Here is a 24,917-nt window from a genome sequence, read left to right as displayed (position 1 = left end):
AGCGCGGCACCAATTTTTTCTGAGCACTTAACCGTTTTTGTGAGTGCGTGACATTTACTGGCATACACAGATTGTCCTCTTCACTCCAAACAAATATAATGTCTATCAAATCGATAGTTAAAAGCAAGGGGGCAATAGTCTTGCTTTAAAAACTGTAATATTTATGTCAAGATAGTGTCCTGATAGAAATAATAAAAAAGAGACCTTCGGAGGAGGCTCTGTCCAGCACCCTGCCAGCAAAAGACAATATATGGCTTAACTGACTTCATATTTGTCCAATATATGTATTAATTTTGTATCTAATGTGTGGTACTGTTTTTATTACAAACAACAATCTTATGTTTTCACTTTTACTATTTTCATTACATGCATTTCCCAATTGTTACTTTCTAGTGAAGTTTGCAATTTGTTCCACTGATGAATACTAGAGAGCTAATGTTCTGCCACAGACATGATTTAGTGGGTACGGAGTTGACTTTCTTCCTGTTCTGGGCCAGAACCTACTTGCCGTCACAGACAAACCCCCTGACCTCCTCTCACACTAACCATGTGTTTCTGGAGTTCTGAATCGGGGGACTGCGAGGCTGGATTTGAGAATCATCCAAGAACATTAACTGTGTCAATGTTAGCCATGTTTTTAGTTAAAACAAGAGCTGGAGGTAAACAGCTGAGAGAACCGCGCCACAGATCTGGCCTGAGATCTGAGATGAGCTGAGGTTAGCCGAGGACGTGCTTGTGTCTCATACTAATGTGTTTACACTCAATGCCCCCCCCCCCTCTCCCACTCCAATGATTACATTACGAGCACAATGCTGGTGTAAGGTTAGCGAGTGCAGTAGGGAGAATGCTGCTAAAGTGAGTGGCTGATCAGACCAAAATATCCACAGCCCTAACCAATAACACCACAGCCTGGAGCTGGGGGGTGAAATGAAAAGAGGCTCCCATCACAACACTGAAAGGATTTTCATCTGCCAGTATCAGATGAAAAAGTGGCCTGCAAGCAAGCCAAAGCAATATCTCAGGAAAGCAATTTGATTATAGTCCAGCAGCTCAGTATCGAAGGGAAAAGTCTGCCTGTGTTTTGCTGAGTCACTTTAACAGAGGAAGTTTGAAAGAGAGGAAGAGGAGATCACAGCGAAGACACAACAGAGGTAATGCCCACTTTGCGATCACGGTTACAAGGTAAAAATGATAAATATCCACTTGTTTCAATGTAGCATAGTGATGCAGGGATGACTTATTTTGTATGGGCTGCTCCGGAAGTTAGCATCGCCTCGACAAAAAAGTGTAAATGGAATCTCCAGAAGTAAAAAGCTAACCGCTAACAGCACAGTCACATGACTTCACGTCACCACCGCTAAGCTAAAGGCGGGTAATGTTCCGTGTGATGACGTCTAGTAGTCTCATTTAGTTACGTGTTAGCAACCGCTGTTTTAAGAAACGTAAAAGCTTCATACATTCACCAGTGGGGTATTTATTGACATATATTATGTCGTAGAACAAAACGTTAAAATCACCTAAGCTTGTTATAACCACAGTCCTTATTTCAGGCATTTAACCAGAAACACATTCAAAAACTAATGACTAAGAGATGAGGGAACCAAAATGCTAACTAAATTCCAGGTTCTTACGACTCATTCCAGCGCCACTCTGTTGAGAATTTGTATGAAGTCAATTGTGACTGGTTCATTGCCTCACCAGCAAACACTGGCGACGGTAGTGACCCAGGAGCTCTTCGTCGTGCCCTCTGTAAAGCCCTTTAGACAGAAGCTCCTTGTTGTACTGGTACGCGTAAATCAGATACATCAGAGCGTCTATGTAACTGAAAAGAAAAAGAGATCATATATTCAGATGAAATACTATCAAAGCTGCAGAGAGAACTTTTGAAGGGAACCCATTTCACAGAAGGAGTTAACAGCAGTGGACTGTGCCTCAGTACATTCTTGAGGTATTTTTACTTTACTTGAGTGTTTAAATGTATTGCTACTTAATACTTCTACTCTTAATATTGTACTTTTACTCCACTCTTTAGGTACTTTGCATTAATGATATAAAATATAATAAACACATTAATGAAGACTTAAATAATACCTTCTCACACTATGACCACCCTTCTATTTTCAAATAAGCCATTCTGCATAACAAGCCCTTTTTGAGGTTTAAGTACAGTATATGTTGATGCTAATACTTTTACTTAAGAACCATTTTTGCATGAGTTTTTCTACACTTCTACATTCTGGTATTTCTACTTTGACTTAAGCACAGGACCTAAGTACTTGTTTTACCTCTGGAATGAACTCGATGAACTCATTGCACAACTATAAAGCGTGCACAGACTGTGAGCTGCTGCCCTCTGCAGGTGACATTTAACATTTATTGGCTGCTACAGATGGGAAATGAACTGAGAAGAGTATCATTAAAAAGGGTTGCACTTCTTATGTGTAACACTGAACTCATTTGACTTAAAGCTCTCTCAAAATAGTTGCAGATTGAGTTCATGGTTTCTAATATTAGATATGAGCAGAAGCACTGGAAAGGTGTCGTCATACTTTGTCTTCTGAAAGAGCTCCAAGCCAGTCATCATGGAGATGGTTGTCTCACGGAAATTCCGGTAGGCCTGATGCCACATCTGTTAAAGAAAAACAGAAGTCACTTAAATACAAGGTGAAGCATCCATGCATTAACTGGAGCTAATATAGAACACTGCATTATTAAAGGTAGTGTCAAATGACTCAGAAGACAATGCTGCTCACCTCATATTCATCCATGTTGACCTCCTCGGGCTTAATGAGGTCCAGTTTTGCACGTGCCACATTCATTATGCTCTTACATCTGTGGGGGGGGACAGGGATGAGATGATGAGTCATTGTGAGGTACTCCATGATGAAACAGTCCTCCCTGCCCGAGGCCTAATGAATCACTCTTTACTGCTGAGAGGAGAAGTGAAACACTCCTCCCGAGGCTCCTATTGAGGCCACATGCACACATAAATCTAATTATCTGGCTCAAAATAGCGGAGGAGGGAGAAATCAATTTTCTACTCATGAATATGGATCGAGGCTAACAAGCGTAGTTTAAAAGTTTTAAGAGATAGTATTACAAACCATAATGACATGAAGATCACAATGTTAATCGGGAGGGAATCCTAATATTTCTCATTGTTGAGCATGTCTCCGAAGATTTGTTTTTGAATATAAGAAGAGGGCATACGAGCAGAGAGGACTTGCTCAGTTTGTGCTGACAGTAAATGTGTCAGAGGGAAGCTCTCTGCTGCCCTCTGCAGGCCATTCTGAGAGGTTCGTTTCATTTTAATGCTCTTTCATGATTTATCAAGGGGCTTAAAAAAGGGAATAATAATAATAATACAAATAACAATACATGTTATTTATATAGCACTTTTCCTGGTTTCCTGTGTTCCATATTTGTTTGAACAGCCAGTTTTCATTGAGTGTATCAGAATCAGAATATTTTCTTTATTTATCCTAGGGAAAATTGTGTTTTGTGAAAGTTGCTATTTTGGAATGAATTCAATAAAAACAGATTTGAAAAATAGAATACAAATATTCAAAACAAAAGTTAAGGTAAGAATGTGCAACAAAACAATACTAAAAAAAAAGAACTAAAAGTACAAATATGTAAAAAAAAGTTTTTTTAAAACATAAAAACTTAAAGTAAAATATCGAACAAAAGATTAAGAAATCTAATAAAATATGTATATAAACATAGGTAGTTAAAGTAAGAATGTGCATTTCAAATGTAATTAAATAAAGATATTTTTATAATCATAGGAAGTTAAACTAAGAACTTGTAGTAAAAAGATAAAATGTGTATATTTAAATAAGTTATTTTAATATTATTTAATATCCAATAGTTAAAGGTAGGGTAGGTAAGTTTGAGAAACCGGCTCGAGATACACTTTTTGTTATATTCCCTGGAATGCTCTTAACATCCCGATAGCAATGAATATCTTAAGTGCTTTGACAAAAAATCCATAAAAAATGTCATCTGTGGAAGCCGTAGTACTGTAAAAAGCACGACCAATCATTTTAGCCGGCCCGGCTAAAATAACTGGATGGCCTACCTGCCTGTCAGCCTTCCATCTGTGCACAAACTTATCTCGTGCCCTCATTGGTCATGTGCACGTTCGTGTGTGTTGGAGGAGGGGCTCTGTAAGGAAGTGGCAGATTTTCTCCGGTTGTGTATTTTCAAATTCTAGCGATCTCGAGCTGGTTTCTCAAACTTACCTACCCTACCTTTAAATACAAATAACATGTATTTTTACATTTAAAGTAATAATGTGCAGTAAAAAAATCATATAAAAAATACAAAATATTCATATAAACATAAGATGTTAAAGTTACATTATGTAACACATGTTTATTAGAATATATCATGTGGAGTTTTAGTGTTATTAACATATGAATGCTGAGCTGCACAGTGTACCTCTCATCGAAGGCCAGGTTCCTGTCAGCAAACTGTGTGAGCAGAGTCCTCTCCAGAATCTTCTTTGGCGCCTGGTTCTGGATGAAGTAGACGATGATGTGCTGTATACGGTAGTCGTTCTCAGGGGGGGTGTCCTCCTGGGCGAATCTCAGGAGACGAGCATACTCCAGCTTTATGGCCTGCCCGGAAACAAGAGGGGACGAGTCACAGTTCAAAACTAAGACTAAGGTCAAAGCAGTACGGACTTAAGGACATCTACTTACTCAGGTCCTCTTGAGTCGGGTACTTAGAAGTAACTTGCAAAGAGTTTTTCGTTGAATTTAAAATGTACTGTTTATGCCAGATTATAAAACTGTCGGACAGATAACATGGAGTTGATTTTTTGAAGTTAAAACACAGCTTTCCGGCTAATTTCTCAGCAAAACATTAGTATTTTAAGAGATTGCTGTCAAATAGATTCTACAAATGCACAACCAAGTCATTGTCAACACCATGTGCAATCATAATGGCATTATTCCCTCTGTGGAAAAGTGATAGGTTCCCTGGGTATTTAGAGCGTGGACATTATTCCAGGGTTCTTCAGCGTGGTTGGTATCCTACTTAACCATCATTCATTTAAACAGACAATGCATTCATGATTCAAATGTTTATTAGAGCATGGAGTTCTTTATTGATCTTAGTTTTGCTATAAAAATGCACAAGATTGATGAATTTTACTTCAAAAAGGTACAAAACCCTATGCAGTGAATGAGTAATTGTGTTAAAGAATCATTATCAGAAGCATATCTTTGCATATTGACTTGTTTCGCCCCTAGAGATATATCTCTTTTCCCAAAATCTACAGCTCCTCTACCACAACCATCAGCAACAAGTGGACATGGAGAATTACATGAACTACATGTTGCTAAATCCACCGCGGGGCATAAACAGAAGGGCAACCATGGCAACCATGCTCGGGGGTCTTCTTCGCTGCTTTTGGTGTATTTTGTGGCGCCACTTACAGGCCCGGCATATGTACTACAGTGTCTCCAGCGCTTTCGTATGCGTTTGCGTGTAAATGGGGTCTTAATGATCAGAAAGTTAAAACGATTTGGGGAAAATAAGATGTTTTGGATTTGTCTGATTTTAATAATGTTATGTGCTGCAAAGAGAGGTTGTGCAGCTTTCCCCTAAAACGACAGCCTCATGTGATTTTGAGGTGAAATAACTATTTCACTGATAAATACTGTATTTGCAATTTTAACTCCAACTTTTTATCGACCAGAAGAACGTACAAAGGGTAAGACCAAGAAAAAGAGACACATAAAAAGGATGTAGATGGAGTGATTTAGTGTGGAATGAGGAAAGTGAAGGAAAGATGGTGTGTACCTTAAAAAAGGCCGCCTCAGGGCCACTCTCTTCAAACACGCTGCTGGATTTGCCAATGGCCATAATTATACCCTGCATCTTGGGGGTCATCATCGCCTGCCCGAGAAGCAGGAAGCATGTCAAACAACACAATGAGTCCTTGTGACGCACGGAGTCAAATCAACCACCATGAAGCACACCAGAGTGAGTGCATGCCAGGCATCAGTCAGCAGACCATGCATTGGTTAGAGTGACACATCTGTGAGGGACCGAGCCAGACAATTCAATGGCACGATGCGCAATCCTCACGAGGATAATGTGTGGAAACCAAGGCAGCCATAAGGCAGCTGTGTGTGACAGAGAGGGAACAGTGCGGAATACTGAGCAGCAGCTGACCCACCACCATCCACCCCTGAAGGAAGCTTTGCAAACTATAAAACATCTTCTGTGGGGGCATTCCACTTGATCTGCAGGTGAAAGGTAGGTAACATATAACAGCATGTTCAGATCAAAACACCAGGCTGTGCTCTCGTATCTTTTCACTTAAGAGGGAATTGTGTGAAGAAGGAGAGCGAAGCCTTCTGCTAAAGGTCAAACTGCCTTTGTGCCAAGATGCAGACTAGCTCAAGAAGAGAATTTTCAAACTACAGAAAAAGCAGGAAGGCCAACAAATACCCTTCTTCCACTGAAATTAGTTATATTCTAGTTCCTTGCGAGGGCTCGTTTGGTTTGTGGTTTGTCCAACTTGCAATTTACTTAAGAACCAGTTTGCTTTTCGTCCGACCAGAGCCCTGTTAGAGCCACGTCACACCTGGCGTCACTGTTTACCTCAGGATGACGCCAGGGTAAATATCCCTCAAAATAACAACAACAGTGGACTACGCTCATGTTATTATTAAACTTGCAGAGCTAGATTGCATTACAAGCATGACTCCAAGTTTATTCTATTCTTCAGAGTGATGTAGCTAATGCTACTCCACTATGATTTAGCAGCATTATCCAACTGCTGGAGTGATAGATTGTTTCCAGCGTGTTTCACCAGCCTATTGTGTCCCCATGTGTGGTAGTAGTAGAGTGTCCCCTGATGCATATTTCCCCGTAAATGTATATTTTTTTCAGTCTTAATTGACAATGTTTGGCAACATTGCTCTGTCATGTGAAAAAACATACAATAAAGGATTGTATACATTTCTCTCATATTACATGGGTGGCGTTAGCCTAGCCACCAAAGCCAGTCTGACTAATCAATGACTGAATGAATGAATTTAGAGCCAACAAACTAATTAGTACTTGTATTATTTTTGGGGTGCTCTGGAGTAATGCGATCAAACATTAGATAAAACTCCCAAGTCACGGAACATTAACCAATCAGATGTATGACATATTCACCATAAATGCTTTGAATGAGTAGGTACTTGTAGCCACGACAATGATCACAAACGGTTAGTTGTTTAAAGTATGGTCAAAAATGTATATCTCACACATATGCCTGGTTAATGTTCTGGACTTTTCTATAAATAATGTGTGGTTGCGTTCTAGCCACTCAATGTCTGTGCTACTGCTTCTGCAACAACGTTCTACTCTCGCCATGAACTGTAGATGCCCCCCCCAGCATCCGAGCAGATTGTTGTTGCTACAGTTGAACCAATGTTGGGGCTGTGTGGAAAAGGGGTGAAAGAAGTCAGTCTTAGTGCGTAGCATTTCGCAGCCAACCTGGTTTCAGAAGCAGGAGTGCAAACCCTTTCAGCCGCTCTCACTCCACATATCAAACAGGCACAGAAACCCCAGCACAATAAGGGAGAGAAGGTTTGTCTGGGCGAGCGCTACCTCGTCATCGTACCCCCCCTCCTCTGTCTCAATGACAAAGGTCCCCACATTAGGAATGGCCACCTCTACCGTGCGCTGGCAGGGGGATTCCTCCTCCGTGACCAGGTCAGAAGGGGGGGAGGAGGGGAGGCTCATATGGGCATCAGGCTGAGGAGAGGAGGGAGGGGGGGAAGACTGTAGAGAGAATGGGACACATGAAACAGAGGACTGATGGAAAGGAGATGAACATTTAAAAAACAAAAAAAAGTGTCCTCCTATTTTGATAGCAGATTACACAAATGTCTGTACTCACCAATTATAATATTGACTTTCATTAGTTCAGTTTACCAATCATATTTATTTCTAAAATAAAAAACCGACGTTCATAGTTTTTGGTTAACATTACAAATATATGGTTTAGTAAATTGTAATGTTCATCTGTATTTGTAAGACATTTATTTTCTCTTACTTTACATGTTTTGGTATTGTATTATTACTTTCACCAAAAGAACTACAAACTTTAGCTTAACCATACAAATGTCCCTTTTAAGAATTGGCATATAAAGCTCTCACATGTGTCTTTATTCTAATTTTAGCTTGATAAGACTCGAGGAGAAACCACTGTGGAATATAGGAAGAGCAGTACCCATCAAACATACTGCCTGATGGATGAAATCACTTTCAATACTCAGACTCAATGGGCACAACAGTGGACAGCAATGGTGGAAAACTCCTTAGTTGTCATTCTGTTCTAAAATGCATTACAATTCCTAAAGTTATTATAGTATAATAAGAAATGTCCTCTTTGTGATACTATCTCTCACAGCAGCTCAGCAGAGAGTGAAAGATTTGGAACTTATTATTCGTTGGCCAGTGAGGGCCGATGTCTTGTTCTGATCAACCTGTCTATGCACAGTACTCATTACTTTTAAGCTTTGGTTTGGTGTGTTTTTTTGGCTCGTCACTGAGTCGGTTTGTCTGTTGTAGTTTCTTTTCTGGAAAAACAGCTGCCCTCTTCGTCATTATGAGAGCTGTGAGGCCGAACCCTCTTCGTCATTATGAGAGCTGTGAGGCTGAACCCTCTTCGTCATTATGAGAGCTGTGAGGCCGAACCAAAAACAGTGAGGTCAGAACACCTAAACTATAAGCTGAAATGCAAATAAAGAAGTAGGCAATGTTAGTGGGGTTACAATGTGATTAGGGATACACAAAATAAGTTAATTTCTCAACTGTTTTTTTTCTTGAATATGACAGCCAGGAGACAAAAATATCACTTGATTTGATCAATGAAATAGGACCCTGGGTAAATAATTACTCCTACTTAGAAACAAAGATGACTCCATGCAGTTTTGGTAACCAAAATGAACAAAGTGACATTAAAGAGTGAGTGAGAGTGTTACACTACATGTGTTACATACAGCGTTTAACAAAGCTTCGGGGCTCCTGGCCTCCTGCTCGGACGCGGCCCTGGAGATGGCCCTCTCGGTGTCCTCCTGCAGCTGCTTGGAGTCGTTGGTGGGGGACGGCTGCTCCATGTACTCTGGGTCCTGCTGGGGCGCTGATAGAGGAAAACCACACAATAAGAGAAACGCATGGTTCTTGGGGCTTTCAAAGTTTTATTTGTAAACGTTTCTTTTCTCTCTCTTTCAACACACAGTGGCTTTTAACAGCTTTATTTGTATCAACCTATCTTATGTTCTTTCTCTAACACATAATGAAGGTTAATAAGCGTTTTAGCTCCAATGTTGTTCATATTGACCGCCATTTCCTTCATTAAGCCTCCCTGTATGTGTCCTCGCTGTCCTCACATCCCCGGACTGTGTCATAAATATATTTTTCTTCAATTTAAATTGGGAATGGGATTTATTTTTACCCTCTCAAAGAACAGAAATCAAGAACCGATCAGAACCGGAATAGTTAAAATCCAAACAATACCCAACCCTAATCCTAAAAGATTGCTGGTATGTTATCTCTAATAGGCAACAATTCGTTTTTCATTTGCGACACTAAACATGAATAAATTGCAGTACCCATGTTCTCTTTCTCTGATACTTCGCTGAGTCACAGAGCAAACAAAGATTTGCATTAATATAAGACATGGAACAATATTTTCCACAATCATCTAAATATCTATTTTCGGATATACTCCTCATACATAATACTGCAAACCTTGCCCATTACTCTGTATATTTTTGGGCACAATGATACCATCTTTTATTTAATTTTTCAGCATAATTTGTCATATGTTTATTGTACTTACCTTTTTTGTATTTCTATTATTTTTGTTGCAAACATTTCCTCTTATTTTTGTAATAATTGTATAATAGTTACATTTCTGATAAAAATAAATAAATGCAATTCCTCTTACTAGGTTTATGTATGCACCTGTTTACACCAAAGCAAATTCCTTGTATGTGTAAACCCACTTGGCGATATACCTGACGGGGAGCGCTAAAATTACACCACATTGCCTAAAAACTGATAAACTAGCAAAGAGCAAGAGCAGTAGAGCTGTAAAGTCATATTTATGTCATATCCTTTAATAACTACAGGGAACACATTCTTTTTACTGTGTTTATTCTCCTACCAAGTATTGATTCTCAATGACTTACTCTGCTGTGTCTGTTGAGACTCATGACCCTGACCTGAGTTGTCTGGAGGGCTGGACTCGATACTCATGGGCTGAGGGGAGGAGGTGCTGGAAGCTGCTGCTGCTGCTGCGGCGGCGGCGGCGGCTAGGGCCAGCTTCTCCTGCTGGGCCTTGCGGGCCTGCAGGGTGTCCCACTCCAGGATCTCCTTCTCAAACATCTCGTTGTCCCCCTTCACATACTGCTTCAGGTCAGGAGGCAGCTTGTCCATGCCGCTGAGGATCTGTCCCGTTTCTTTATCAAACTCCTCTGCACAAACAACACAAAGAGACAATGGTTGTAATGCGGTCTGCTCAGAAACATGACTTCTGGGCTTATACTCTAATGGCCACTTTTCCACTGCAGGGCCCCGCACGGCTTAGTACGGTATGGCTAGGCCTCGTTAGGCCTGGCTCACTTTATGCTGCGCTTCCATTACAGTTTAATAGCTGGGGTAGTAACTATAGTAACGCAGTGTAGGCGGAGCCGTGACATCATCTTCAATGCGAACCACAAAACCAACACCAGCCGTTAGCTGTTAGCACTCAGAGCTCACAGCTCCTCATATCTGTTCAGAAACTAGACAAAAGTTAAACAAGTACAAACCACAGACTGCCTGTGTCATGGTGAATACAGTCGCTGCTTTATTTATGTCTGTATAGGCCGTTGTTGTGAGTGTGGACGGTCGGAGCATATACTGCGTTAGCTTAGCCGATCTCCATTCAGAAAACACGCATTTTAAAAGGTTTTTCGCCTGCAGTCTGTCTGCAGACTTGTCAAAGCATTAATTCATGGTTTTTACTAACCGGTATCAGTATGTTGTTACTTCGGCATCATTTTGAAACGTGTATTACAATTAAATCACGGTCAAATATGTCCATTGTGTTGTAGTTGCCAGCGATTCTCTCACTAGTTTAGCATACTCAGCCTGGTTGTTGGCCCGGAAAGAACCTCGATTTTGGAGAGCCAGAAAAACTTTGTTATCGAGCGACTTTAAACTCAAACCTATGCTCTTTATTTATTTATTCATAAATTATATCATTTTTGTATATATTTAAATGTATTGCTGTATTTGTGTTAATAATGTTACAACGGTAACTATTCAAAGTGCTTACATGTCAGTTGATATCTTTTGAATTTTATTATTATTTTTGACATTGTTGACATGTATGTTTCTTGTTGTCTCCTGTGTGTCTTACAATGTTGAAAGACAATGATAGAAAAAAAAGAACTCGATTGTTCTTGTTGTATTTTGTCATTTTCACTTCAACAGCAGGTCTTAAGTGGCCAAATCACTACAAACTGTCCAAGAGGAGATATGGCTTCAGCTTCAAAACTTTTTTTAAAGTGATATATTAGATAAGTGTTAAATGAACAAAAAGCTCAGGGGTAAGGCTGTATAATTACCGGGGTCTAATACAAAGCTAATATCTGTATCTGTTTATGTCACAATAATATCTGAATTATGAACAGAGGCAAACAAAGATAGCCTCCAAATGATCCCCACTGCTGGCTAAAGCGTGGTCCCTGTGTACCTTCTATGAGGAAGGGCTTCTTGTCGTTGATGTACATCAGACAGTAGGCACTGGCGTTGCGGTAGCCTCCAAACGAGTCCCTGACCAGCTCCTCCCAGGAAGACTTGGTGACGGAGATGTCGTTGTACTTCATCCAGCAGCGCTGATGGGGGTCGTAGATGTAAGCCCAGTAGTGGCCTGCATTGGCCTGGCCTTCATGGACAAGCACTGCATGGAGCCGGTATGGAACCTGGAACAAGAGACAGGACATTAAAAAAGCTGATAACAAGCAGTTGATGGGGATATACTGTATATTGCGAATATGGCTGATTATAGAAAAGTGCTGCTCACCTGCATCATTGATTTGTCAGAGTACATTAGCTCAACAGTTCTGTGGATTCTGTTTATGCTGCCCTGCAGATCTGGGAGGAAGAAAATAACATAACATATCTTAGTAAGATGCGTTCTGCTTTAACAGAGGTGCAGGTCATTCATGATGAAGGACCTACCACGAGTGTCATTCTCCACTTCACTCCTCCAACGGTGCAAGCAGCCCTCGAGCACCCTCAGCTCTTCATCCGAGATGTGCCTTGGAGCAGGGTGCATGGGGAGGTCGGGGGGTAACCGGGACTGGGTAAAGGGCTTATGGATGGGTATCCTGTGCTGCTGGGCTGCAGTGGGAGCTGTGGTGGGAGCTGAGGCAGGGCCTGAGCTCTCTGCAGCCGGCAAGGAGTCCTGCTCGGTTGTGCTGCAGGGAGAAAGTAGGGGTATGTCAGAAACAATTTAAATAGCATAATTATAAAGGGTCTGCCAATAGCAGGATGGTGTGTTGGGGTATTGTGTAAGTGGCTCTAATTTTAGACCCTGTGATTGTTGATCTTATCGGCTTCTAAAACTTTCGGCCCCAATAGGCGCTTTCACACCAAGTACTTTTCCCAGGAATAGTTCCCGGAACTTTTATTTCCCCGGAACTATCTAGTAAATCGCGTTCACACCGGAATAAGTCCCTGAGGGAGGATTACGCAAATGAAGCCGCTGACGTCACTTCTTCTTCTTCTGCTGCTTTGGGTTTACTTCACAGCGTATACTGCCACCCAAAGTCCCGGAGCCCCCCGGAGTCCAGGACTTTGGGTGGCAGTAAATCGCCACCCGAAGCCCCGGGTAAATCGCCAGAACGCCGACACCTCCTCATCACTCCACCGATCCCATGTTTTATTTTGTGTTGCCATAAGTTAGTCTCTCTCCGTTGGTGCGCTGGGCTAATGCTAATGCTAATAATGCGAGGAAATAAAATGGCGGCTTCACAAAAGCTTTTCAGAGTATTACGGGGCGTGGTTTGCAATTCGCCCAGCCAATCAGAAATTGGAACCTTTTTCTCCCCAGGAAAGTCCCTGCTCTCTAGCAGGGACTAAAAAGGGGTGAAAAGGTTCCCGAAAAAAAAGATATTTTTGGTGTGAACGCAACATCCCAGGAACTATCGGAACTATTTCTGGGAAAAGTACTCCGGTGTGAATAATAAATAAATATTAATATTTTATATAGGAACATTTGAGAATTGGTTGTTTGTTTTTTTGTTTAAAGCTAAACTATAACAACATAATATTAGGAACATTCAAAGCGCGATTACAAAACGATATATAAATAAAAATATAAAATTCTACTTTATATTTTGCTCATTTCTGTTCCTTATTATCTCTTTTAAAATTACACAGCTCTATCAATTGTAATATAATGCACATATGTAATTTTTCATATACATTTTTCATATTATCTGTATACTTGCTTTTTATTTTAAAGTAGTTTGCTTCTTCTTTACAATCTAATTCCTCCAACTGTGTTTATATACAGACCATTATACACTAAATACAATTCCGATTTTGATTCTCATTCTGATGATTACTAGTAAAAGAGAATATGAGATGCTTGTGGAATTCATTTCCACTGATTTTTCCCATTGCTTGACTTTGCACCCCCATGCTTCCTGCTCCTGAAACACAGCGAGTGGTGGAAGGAGGGAAAGCACTGATAACATACAGCAGGATATCTTTTATGGAACCTGCCTTTGTGAGGGCAGCTGTTGTCCTGTTGTACCACCAGGGGGAGCTGATGTGTCAATGTCTTCCACTGGGGAGGTGCACACAGGCTTACTGGAGGCAAACTCCATGGCATACTGGAGGACATCTGCCAGAGGAAACCTCTTGGGGCCTGAGCCATAACTCAGATACCTGAGAGGGAACAGAGAGTCACGGTGAGTGTCAAAGAGATGCAGGTGAGCCCAGAGAGGGAGAAATAATGACTTCCTACACGTTGTCAATTTGGACAACTGGTCTGATCTTTCTTGTAATCAAAACGTTGCAAAGGACACTCTATTCAAGGGAATATGTACATCAGTTTTGGCCAAAAGAGCACATACGTATTTCTCTATCCAAAAACACCATAAATAAATATTTGAATATGCATTTTTGTATTTGTGGCGAGCAGGTTGTTTGGATTCATGGTGACTAAACTGTCCCCAGTGAAAAAAAGAGAAGAACGAGAAAACAGAGCAAAAGAAGGAGAGTTTAAAAGACAGAGCGCTGGACGACAGAGAAATCAGCAGACGACGACAGGAAGTAAACACTAACGGTAGGAGTAGAAGACAGTAAGTGACACTAGTAACAGGTATGGGCTGTGGCAGTGTTTAAAGACTGGTTAATGGAAAAGAAAATGTGAACAGACTTCGACAGTTACAGACACCTTGATACAGGCTGCCGTCATTTTAAGATTCATTTCTGCAGCTGCACTTTAACCCTTTCTACACAGTAGAATGCCTATGTTTTCTTAGTGATAGGAATACAATCATTTCTAAATCATTAGAATCATGTTTAAATCGACGTGTTGTGTCAAATTATTGATTTATTTAGAAAATAGCAGCGTAATAACCCCAAGAGGATCCAGACGGGGGGACCGCCTCATATTATCCCCTAAAGGACTTAAAGGCAGGCAAAGAGAAGGCAGGCTCAGAGCACAAAATTACTCTCCATTACCGTCTTTGTTGACCTTTGCTAAAACAGTTATTGTTGAACACTGGAGAAAAGTACCTCTCCAGCCGCTGTTGCAGAAGAGTCAGATGCTCTTTCAGCCTCCTGATCTCCTCCCTCTTGATCCTGGTTGTCTCCCTGTTCCTGTCCATGTACCTGACAAAACAAAAACACATCCGAGGTGTTCATCATTTACTTACTTGGGATTAATTGTTATTTACTGCAGAGACAAATACCGTAACTCCTCGTACCTGTCCATGTAGAGCATGGAGGGGAACTCCAGCTTGTTGTGGATCTTCTCAGGTCGTCCCAGAGCTTGGTTGAACTCAAACCTTGACAGTTCAAAGGTCAACACGGGAGGGAGCTCTGTGAACCAGTGCTGAAAGAAAATATAACGTGGATATTGAGTTTTAATAATGTTGTGTAAACATATAAAGTTTGGTCAGACCTTTTCCCTTTAGAGAAGAATTCCTTAAACATTCACTTATCACACATCCAGTGGTACCTTGTGGTTTAGTGACGTCCCTAAACTCTTTATTAGTGGTCGATGCGAACATTTATTATAACTAGCACTGGTGCCAATAGGTGAACAAAATAAAGAAAACATTAATAATCTTTTTTTAAACAATTTACATACAGTAGGCTTAAATTGAATCCTAAAATAAACCAACATATGCCCTAATCCACTAAAACTCGGTCACTGATTCCTTCAAATACCAATAAAGTGCTCAGGGTTCTACACATTTAGAACCAGTTCAAACCATTTAATTGACATGAGCTCACTCTATTTTCCATTTTAAAATCAAATGAAATGAACAAATTGTGAGTATAATATAGTACAATAATTCATGTTGTGCAAGCACGTTCCTTTGGAAAGCCCTGTATCGGTTTGAGTGTCTCTAATGCTCCCTTCCTTCATTGTCATGGCTGCAGTGGGTGCTTTACTGATCTGTGTACTGATCTGTGTACTGGCCTGGTTACAAGCTGCTTCCAGCTACTCTGGGACAGTGTTGGTAAGACTGTTGGTAAGACTACAGCTAAACAGAGATCAGATCCAGAATAGCAAAGGTGTGACAGAAGGTCAAGGAGGTCTGCCCTTTGAAGAGGATCCACCGCATAATCCCAAAAGAAAAAGACCGGATCGTTTGCTCTTATTTCTCCTATCTACTGACACCTAAGTCTTTGACCTGGTGTTGTGCCACCATGGAATTAAGGAATCATTTCCATGGGGCACAAACTGTTCTCCAATATTACAAATGGAAACAACTGGTGGCACTGACCTCTTGTCCAGATCTGGCTGAGTTCTCTGCAGAGTGCAGGGACTCGATCTCGCCCTCGATCATCGCGGCCTCCAGACACTCGTGCAGATCCTTGAAGCCGTTCACCTGCAGCGGGTACTGCCCAAACATCTCTGTGTTTTCAAACTTTTTTCCTGTGGAATTACACACGTACAATAGTAGTTAACAGATGAGCATTCATAGTACAACTGATGCGTTAAAACGTGTAAGGGTTATCCATAAAAGGTAAATGTGTGATCACCCTGTGAGAGAGAAAGAGCAAGTAGTGCCGGTGTCCACATAGCTCCTTATTCTGAGTGCCAGCACATAAACCATCATAACAAATACAGAGAAGATGATTGCTTGCGCTGATCAACTGGGCAGGCCCTTGTGCAGGGACAAGCTCCCCCTAACCCATTCAAGCAAAGTGTGAGAGCAAGCGTATTCGCTCATGGTGAAACATATATAAAGTAGTCTTAATGTATCGCTAAAAGGCAAGGGGGCGAAGCTAGTTTGTCTTATAAATGTGGTGATGAGGTGTCAAGAATCATAGAACCTTAAAAAAAAAGTGGTTGGAGCTTTTCTTCGGCCAGAAAAGACGCAATGTGGACACAGGGCCTACATCACATACATTTCTAATGTAGATCAAAGGTTAGTTGGAAAGCCGTGAGTGTAAAAGAAAATGCCAGTACATGAGCAGTTTACCCCTGTTTCATCCAAGCTAATTTCACTTGTTTGGCAGTCACTCATCATCAAACAGCTGCACAGTCCTCCCTGCATCAACTGCTGATGAGAAGCCCGAAACAAAGGAAGGGAGGAGTTGCTAGGGGACATGCAGCTGAGGCATTAAGGTCATTTCTGAGCAACAGAGTCCACTGGCCCAGCTTTTGGTGGCTCTGGGCCAGTATTGTCATGCATAATAAGCACAATGTCAATCAGCCATCAAGGACTTCCACGATCAATGCAACCGCTCTCCTCTTTTACATGGCCTACATCTCATTAAGACAAGGTCACCTTTCATTACTGGGGGCAAGAACTTGCGTGCTTTCTGGCTGCGGCAATCAAGCCCTGCTTACACACACTCGCTCTCTGTGGTTTTCATTTACCCCTCACTTTCTCTGTTATTGGTTTTAATTTAACAGCTCATCTCACCTTCCAGGACACCCACAGCAAGGAAACGACCGTAGAAAAGCTCCACCATGGGGTTTTTGGGCTTCTCACCCTCCCTGAAAGCAAAGATTAAAAGAAAAAAAATGTTGTGGCAACTTTGATACAGTTTCATGTTAAAAATGTACACTGATTTAAATGTGCTGCCTTACACCACCAGCAAACATTTGTCCACTTTTTGTCCAATCTTTAAACAATGACCTCTGGATAGAGAGAGAATGGTTACCTGTCTTCTTCTGCCTTCATCTGGAAGGCGTCCTCCAGCCAGTCCAGCAGCTTGTGGGTGAACTCGCTCACATCCTGCTGTTGAGGGAAATACAGACATACATACACAATGAGTAAATGCAGGAATGCATTTGGGACATGGATGTCAGAGATTCAAACTATGGGAAAGTCCAATGTAGCGTGGGTCATCTTTTGATATACACTGAGCTTTAGGTTTGAGATGACTCGTGGACTGATTTGTCAAGGGGAACATGCCTTTCATGAGGTCATATCTCATAGACATCAATGGCAGCCGATAATTCAGGTCAAAGCCTATCTGACTCATACACAGTGCAGTGACATGAATGATGAGTATCGAGGGCAGAAGGCTGACCTCCGCTCAGAAACTGCTGTTGTGTGTATGCTTACATAAGGAGAACACATATGTGCATCACATTATAGGAACTATGCACAAACAGCTAACTCCTAGTCAATATTATTTATTGCATAGTTCAGAGGGGTGGGTCTGAGCATTAATTGTTATAGATAAGAGATAAGTGTCAGCTGAGTCAGAAGAACAGCAATGAAATGGAGCAGCCGTCGGGAGTGATTTGTCTTAGAAATATGAATACTGAAAGGATCTCATTTGTTTTGTATAAGTTAAGAAATGTTGTCTATTGACATTTACAAGACACGTTAACTGTGTGAAAAAATAACATAGCGTAACCGGTCTGTTGCTTTACTTTGATTTAAGTGCAGTGGAATTATTTTACTCTGCTATGTTGTATTTTCAGTAAATGTTAAAACCTTTTACACCAATTTTGTTTATGATGATATATATATTTATATATACAATGTATATTAATTTTACAATACACAACTTAAATGTAAGAAGACACAAGTTAACTGTACATCTATCTTTGAAGCCATACCAAGGGGTTGCGCTGTAATGCTCATTTTAAAGTTCATATTAGTATGTAGTGTCTCTACTGGGACATGTCTCCATGCTTTAATGTTCAAAAAGCTCTTTATTTTTCTCATACTGCCTGTGCTGCAGCACCTCTTTTCACCCTCTGTCTGAAACCAGAGACCAGTCTGCTCTGATTGGTTAGCTGGCCGGCTCTGTTGGGATTGGTCAACCGATTAGATATGTCCCGCCCCTTAGTCTATGACGTACAATATGTTGGAGCGCTGGCCAATAGAAGCAAAAGTGTAACATAGTGATGTCACTATGTAATGTGTGGGAGAGAAACTCTCGAAAAGCATGATAGGTTAACTTTCGTAAAGACAAGTTGTGTATTGTAAAAGTTATACAATGTAAAGCCTTCTGCTAGTGCAGTCTTGGGTGAAATGTTTGCTTTCAATTTGATTTCATCAGTAGGAGATACTCATGTAGGGACAAGAACATACTCTTTGATGACGTTGTGTTCATTGGACTGTGTGAATGTTATTTTGCAAAGCAGATTATGGCAGAACGAGACATACCTGCTGCGCCTCACTGGACTTGAAGGCGTCTTTGAGGATTTCCACAGCTCGTGACGGATCCACATATTTCCTCTTGGAGCCCACCATGAGGGAGAAGAGGTTCCTCAGCTCCTGCATGAAGGGCAGGTTCCTGTGCTCCTGCTCACAGTAAAACAATCAACTATGAAGTGAATCCAAATACACTCTAGTCAGTGTAGCCTTTTCAAACTAAAAAAGATGTATATGATCAAATGCTACCACACTTATGATGTGTTCAGCAGCATCAAACAGATGTATTGTTGAAAGTACAGATTGATATCTTCAGTTTGTTCAGGAAGGGAGTTCCCCAGACAGGCTGAGGAATTTGGGAAGCACGGAGAGACCGACTAATACATCATCATTTAGTGTTCTATTCAAGTGGGCTTGAATTAAGATGTACCAATTAGTATTAAGGACAGTTCTGTTCTTTCCAAAATATTTCACATTTTTGAAGTCTACAGAATTAAAAGATAAATGTCTTTTCATAATTGACACTACAATTGAGTAGTGTGGTTTGGGAGCTATGTAACTAGCTATTGTTATGAGGTGAGCAGCAGAAGATAGGAAATGATTGTGATTATTCTCCTGGGGTAAACTGACCAACCTTATTAACTATCGCTTTCTATACCATTTACCTACTCATAGCTACTCAATGGGGTGGTGACTATATCTGATTGAATCAACTCAAGGAATTTTCTGAACACACTCTCTTTGCATGTTCATTTCTGTCCTGTTGGAATAATACCAAGGTTTTCATCAAACGTTTTACCAATGGTTGGAATTCCTGCATACTAGATACTACTAGACAACGTGCCAAGCTGCTGGGATTCTAGGTCATTATCACGCAGGACCTGAATGGCGTCTCACAAAAACCAATACACTCAACTAATAATCTTAACAAAGCACCACACTTTCACTCTCAGTTTCCTTTGTTGAGGACCTGGGGCGGTTCTTACCTTTTGGGTGCGGGGCAGATCGTGGACTTGTGCTGGGGGAGAGTAGTTGAGCACCAGCCTCTGGAACTCCAGCAGGTTGAACAGAGACTTGAGGTTGGGAAGAGTTGAGGACATGTTAGTAACATCAAATGATAAAGAAAGTGTAAGCCCCTAAATGAAAAGAGGCCTTGATCACCAACAGACATACAGCTTTAGGACATTTTACAAAGATAGGTATTCTACTGTGTGAAAAGATAGAAAACTGCAAAAACTGCTATACGGTTCTATAATTATTCACACTTTTACTTGACCCTAGATATGCATGCTATATGCAATACTTGACTTCTTAGGTACCTTTTCTCTACATTTTGTTGGAGAAATAAAATGTTGTTTACTGCAGCACTGCCTTCTTCTCAAAGGGTTTTATTACACACAGCAGCCAGGCACCATGTGATGGTGTATCCAGTGTTCATCTGGCATAGTCCAGCTCAGGTCACATTCTACCACTGACTCATCCAGCATACAAGAAACAAGTCGTGACAGCTGGGCTAAAATTGACTATTATTTTCAAGCACATTACCATTTGGATAATTTTCTTATACATTACTACGAAATATATAAAAGGTAATACCCCGATCAGTCTTGAAAATTGTGTGAGTAAGCAAAGTACAAGAGGAAATGGTGAAAACAAAGGGATTTTATAGCACAATCAGAAAAAAGGCTATAGAGCTGCTCTACAAGGGTTATTTATTGATTTGTAGGCCCTATCTTAACCCAGCAGACACTGTCAGTTTCAGACTGACACAGTTGTCATTTTAATGCCACAACATTATATCAGTAACCCCCAACAATAGACAGAAAACTGAATGTCGTACTAATCAGTGAACACAATATGAAACTAATTCATATAAGGACAGCTGTACAGAATAGTTGGAAGCTTCAAAGCATCATCCAAAACGTTGATATTTTGTTGGTTAGATTCATGTTACACCCATGACATATTAATTAATGATTAATAAAGAAACTCAATACAGCCCCTTGCTTGCACCCAGTAAAGGCTCCTTTTAACTAGCAGAAGTGAAACTGGACATTTGTCTCATGCACTATGGATCATTGAGAGGGCTCTTTAAATCAATGCCTTTGACTTGGACCATCAGTGAGTGTGTGCGTGAGTGTGTGCGTGTGTGTGTGCGTGCGTGCGTGTGTGCGTGTGTGTGTGTGTGTCCACCTGAATGACAGCACTGAACCAGCAGGTATTGCCGACATTCTTCAGCCCCACGGAGCAGGTGTCCACCCTCTTCCTGTCGTACGGGTTGGGGGAATCGCTCCACACTTCGGTGTGGGTTCGCTTCAGACTCGCCTTGTTCTCCGCAATGCTGGCCTCCAAAACTCTAAAAAGATTAACAGATTTAAAAAAAGCAATGAATGTTGTTTTTCTACTCAATGACCATTGCAAGAACTTTCTTCCCCAACTCTGAAAGCTCAAGCTGAACCCAATCGTGGTAGAGTGATTTCCTGCACTTTATCCCTTATTAAGTTATGTGATATAATAATTCTTCATCACTATTAGAAAAACCCTAAACAGTGAATGAAAGGAAAAATATGAGGTTTAAGTGGTGACTTCAAATAGTCATTATACGATTATTCAAACCTCTAACCTCGTCTCGGAATGTCCAAAATATGCAAGACCTGATGTCAAAACTGCATTTCTTTCAAGAGGGAAAGACACAGTCTATTTGTCTCTTTGACAGGAATACTTTTTTGTTACATGTAAATATTATGGGATGGGAGTTGTCTTCAAATAGGAGTTGACAGTCAAATCTGATTGGTCAAGTTTTTTTTATATCTTCTACTGTCAAATCATTGAATTTAAGCTTCATGTATTAATAGAAGGAAAAAAAATCAAAACACAATATCATTTTGGCAGAGACATTAAGAATTGTAAACAAAATGCTATATATCATAATAACTTGGAGAAATCAAGCGATACTATGTAAAATCAGACATATTGTTTCATAACCACATTCATGGGCCAATGCGACGATTGGATTTTGAGAATAGCAGTCAAATCAGTCTTCTTTGACTGAATTGTTGAATAATCCACTTTTCGGGGGGACCTCTTATGTGATTTATCAGTATGTTGGAGTTGTTGGGACTATAGAACAGTAAACACTTATGGTTGAACATGGTGTTAGAGTGATGCTTCTTTTACCTCACAAACAATGTTGCATACAGATCTAGCCGAGTGCAGATACTGACTGCAGAGAGCACATGAACCTGACAACAGCCAAAAGTAATGTTGTCCTGCGTACAAGTTACTCGCAAAATTAACGTTATTTAGTGACAGCTGGTAAGATCTGCCATGGGCGACATTTGTCTTTTTAAACGGTGACATAACAGAGAAAGTCGATAGAGAAAACAAACCATTGTTTTCATTCATACACTTATGTAAGTCACTCGCATGAGGCAAATAGCAGTGAAGAGCGCAGTTGGCATTAAAAAGAGCAGCACTACACCACTAGCTGTGTGAGGTAGACATTTCTTCTGCCTTATTTGACCAGATACGATCCATTATAGTGTTTACAGCAAACGCATCAGGTATAAAGAAGGATTTGACAAGGATTTTATTAACAAATTAGACCAATCCAATGATACAAAATAAAAGCACAACATCTGTCCAAAGATGTTCAGAGTGCAATTTCCAAATTTCTTGGCAAATTGTTATGAGTCATTGATGCTGCTGACCCACCTGCTGATGGCCTGCTCCTCATCGGTGATGCCCGTCTCCCTGAAAGCCCGGCTGGACTCCTCCAGGCTGAGGGCGATGGCCCTCTGCAGGTCATCTTTATCATCCCCAGTCAGGTCAATCACATCTGCACATTTTAAAAGACACACAAAAACGGACACCCCAGCTGAGATTTGGTTTGCATCCTACCTCCATAGTTTATACTCAAACAGTTTAGATAAGTATCCAATTAACCCTCTTTTACATTTACATTTCCGTTGACCCTCTGGGTTCAACTGACACAGCGGCGTGTGTACTCTGGGTTCCTTTTGATGTCTTTGTGATCACTGCCCAGAAGTATGGAGACTGACTGGGACTTACACAGTGAGTGAGAAAGCAGGCAGACAGCATCCCTGCCTCGTAATTGGTGGGTTTGTGTGTCTGTTACTATTTTAACGGAAAAAAACAAATGGATACAAAATCCCTTCAGATCCACCCACCAGCTACTGATGACGATGGATGCAATATACAACAATTGCACAGTGTCTGTAAATGTAAACAGGGCTTTAATAAATGCTGCATTTGTGGATAATATGTAAAATTGTTAGTCCAGATCTTTCCTTCTCATTACTAAACATTTTATTATATATATATATATAATATAATATATAATATATATATATTATATATATATATATATATATATATGTATATATATATATATATAATATATATATATACTATATATATATATCTATATATATATATATATATATATCTATATTATCTATATCTCTATATATTGTGTGTGTGTGTGTGTGTGTGTGTGATTTTATACCATACTACTAAAAATCTCTTCAACTAGGAGTAAAAAAGTAGTCCCACATTTCCATTAGGTGTGAAGGGGGTGAAGGGGCAACATGAGGAAGGAAGGAGGAAAGGAGAGTGTGTAGAGAATGTAAATACTAGTTGGGCGCTACACTTATAACCCGAAAGTGTCCCCATACAGCAGCAGAGTCACACGAGTCACATTTCACTCATCGCGGGATGAGTGTGTGGAAAGTTAACAACAAGACGCTGGCAGAGGATTTGATGTCAAACTATTTTGGATTCAAACCAAATGCTAATAGGAAACCTGATAAAGGTAATGAGGCAATCTGGAAACGTTTGATAGGAGGCCATGAGAGGACAGGGCAGATGACCTCGTGGTGGCATCAGGATATGGAACTACTTTACAATAACAGTTTATACTTTAAACCTTATTGACAAGGCTTAAAAAGGAATATTAAACAGTGTTCATAATATTTAAAATACAGGAATCTTATACGGCTCTCTTAAACTTTAGGTAAGCTGCTCACTTGTGTCTGCCTGGCTGCCCACGCTGATGTATCTGTCGCTGGCCACCTGCGACGTCTGGTAGTAGGTGGTCTCATCCTGCTGAGGAACCTTGGCGTTCTTCTCCGTCAGAAAGGCCACAGCCTCAGCCAGGTCTCCATTGCTTACCTGCGGCAACAGTGGATGTGTCAAGTTTGAAGACATGACAATGATGAGCAGGAAAAGTCCACTAAATCTGTAGCAGCCCAATAACCATATATTTTGTAGCTTTAGTTTCTTTGGTTAGACTTGAAGACTGGCTGCTGATTAAGATAACTGACAATAGTTGAAGTGAGGGCAAAAACCCGAAACAAATACTTTTTCTGATACATATCCGATGTAAAACTGTGTAACTGTATTGTTTAGTAGCGATTAGGGTGTCCAATAGCATCGGTGCAAAGTGAAAACATCGATACAAATCATCATCAATTTATGCCTTTATTTAGAAATTCCCATGGAACATCTCTTTCAACAGTTTCATCCAATTGTGCGGGGCTAAGAGCGGTACTAGCCTCATTAAGGAGCTGCGCTAGCATCTCTTTTTGCCGTATGAAAGAGAGTGTTTGTAACACCTAGCATCAACCTTATAGCTGTGAGCGGAGCAGAAAACATGTCTGTGAAAACATTTGTACAACTCCTCAGGAGTCAAGCCAAGCTCCCCTGTCTTGCTTGCCACCATCGGATTAAAAGGGACAGGGTTAGCTTCAACGTTAGCGACATCAACGGCCGAGGCTCACTTTAGACGGCTTGACTTTTAAGGCGGACCAGCATTTGTCATTTAGTGACCACTTAGCATATTTAACCAGTTAGTAGCACTCCAATGACAGGACCTGTATGTTTATTCTTTTAATACAAATAATAGATAATTAGATTTGGATTTTTTTCAAATGTCTAAAATAGCCGAGTTAGAAATTGTCAAATCATATTGTGGTTGATTTTTGTGAGTCGATTTAACTGCAGCAGTTTGTGTTAAAA

General features: G+C 40.6%; 1 protein-coding gene across 5 annotated transcripts in view; it reads right to left on the bottom strand.

The window, feature by feature from the left end:
* The window catches only part of usp25 (ubiquitin specific peptidase 25), a 36,281-nt gene that overhangs the window by 4,710 nt on the left and 6,654 nt on the right, over positions 1–24,917 (bottom strand). The window contains exons 3-24 of one of the 5 annotated variants that reach the window (XM_034153415.1): positions 23,927–24,071; positions 22,593–22,716; positions 21,072–21,234; positions 19,865–19,951; positions 18,891–19,028; positions 17,428–17,504; positions 17,187–17,260; positions 16,038–16,189; positions 15,009–15,136; positions 14,818–14,913; positions 13,798–13,962; positions 12,247–12,485; positions 12,089–12,159; positions 11,759–11,987; positions 10,209–10,493; positions 9,015–9,154; positions 7,618–7,791; positions 5,812–5,907; positions 4,444–4,622; positions 2,754–2,832; positions 2,550–2,629; positions 1,699–1,822 (exon numbers count right to left, since the gene is read on the bottom strand). In XM_034153415.1, coding sequence (XP_034009306.1) covers positions 1,699–1,822; positions 2,550–2,629; positions 2,754–2,832; positions 4,444–4,622; positions 5,812–5,907; positions 7,618–7,791; positions 9,015–9,154; positions 10,209–10,493; positions 11,759–11,987; positions 12,089–12,159; positions 12,247–12,485; positions 13,798–13,962; positions 14,818–14,913; positions 15,009–15,136; positions 16,038–16,189; positions 17,187–17,260; positions 17,428–17,504; positions 18,891–19,028; positions 19,865–19,951; positions 21,072–21,234; positions 22,593–22,716; positions 23,927–24,071 — 3,045 coding nt within the window. The remainder of the gene's footprint in view (positions 1–1,698; positions 1,823–2,549; positions 2,630–2,753; positions 2,833–4,443; positions 4,623–5,811; positions 5,908–7,617; positions 7,792–9,014; positions 9,155–10,208; positions 10,494–11,758; positions 11,988–12,088; positions 12,160–12,246; positions 12,486–13,797; positions 13,963–14,817; positions 14,914–15,008; positions 15,137–16,037; positions 16,190–17,186; positions 17,261–17,427; positions 17,505–18,890; positions 19,029–19,864; positions 19,952–21,071; positions 21,235–22,592; positions 22,717–23,926; positions 24,072–24,917) is intronic. The other 4 variants (XM_034153428.1, XM_034153422.1, XM_034153436.1 and 1 more) reach the window with 4 other exon arrangements.

The sequence above is a fragment of the Trematomus bernacchii genome, unplaced genomic scaffold, assembly GCF_902827165.1.
Source record: "Trematomus bernacchii unplaced genomic scaffold, fTreBer1.1, whole genome shotgun sequence".
NCBI classification, from domain to species: Eukaryota; Metazoa; Chordata; class Actinopteri; order Perciformes; family Nototheniidae; genus Trematomus; species Trematomus bernacchii.
The sequence above is the reverse complement of the archived record's forward strand: the minus strand, read 5'-3'. Positions and strand labels throughout refer to the sequence as shown.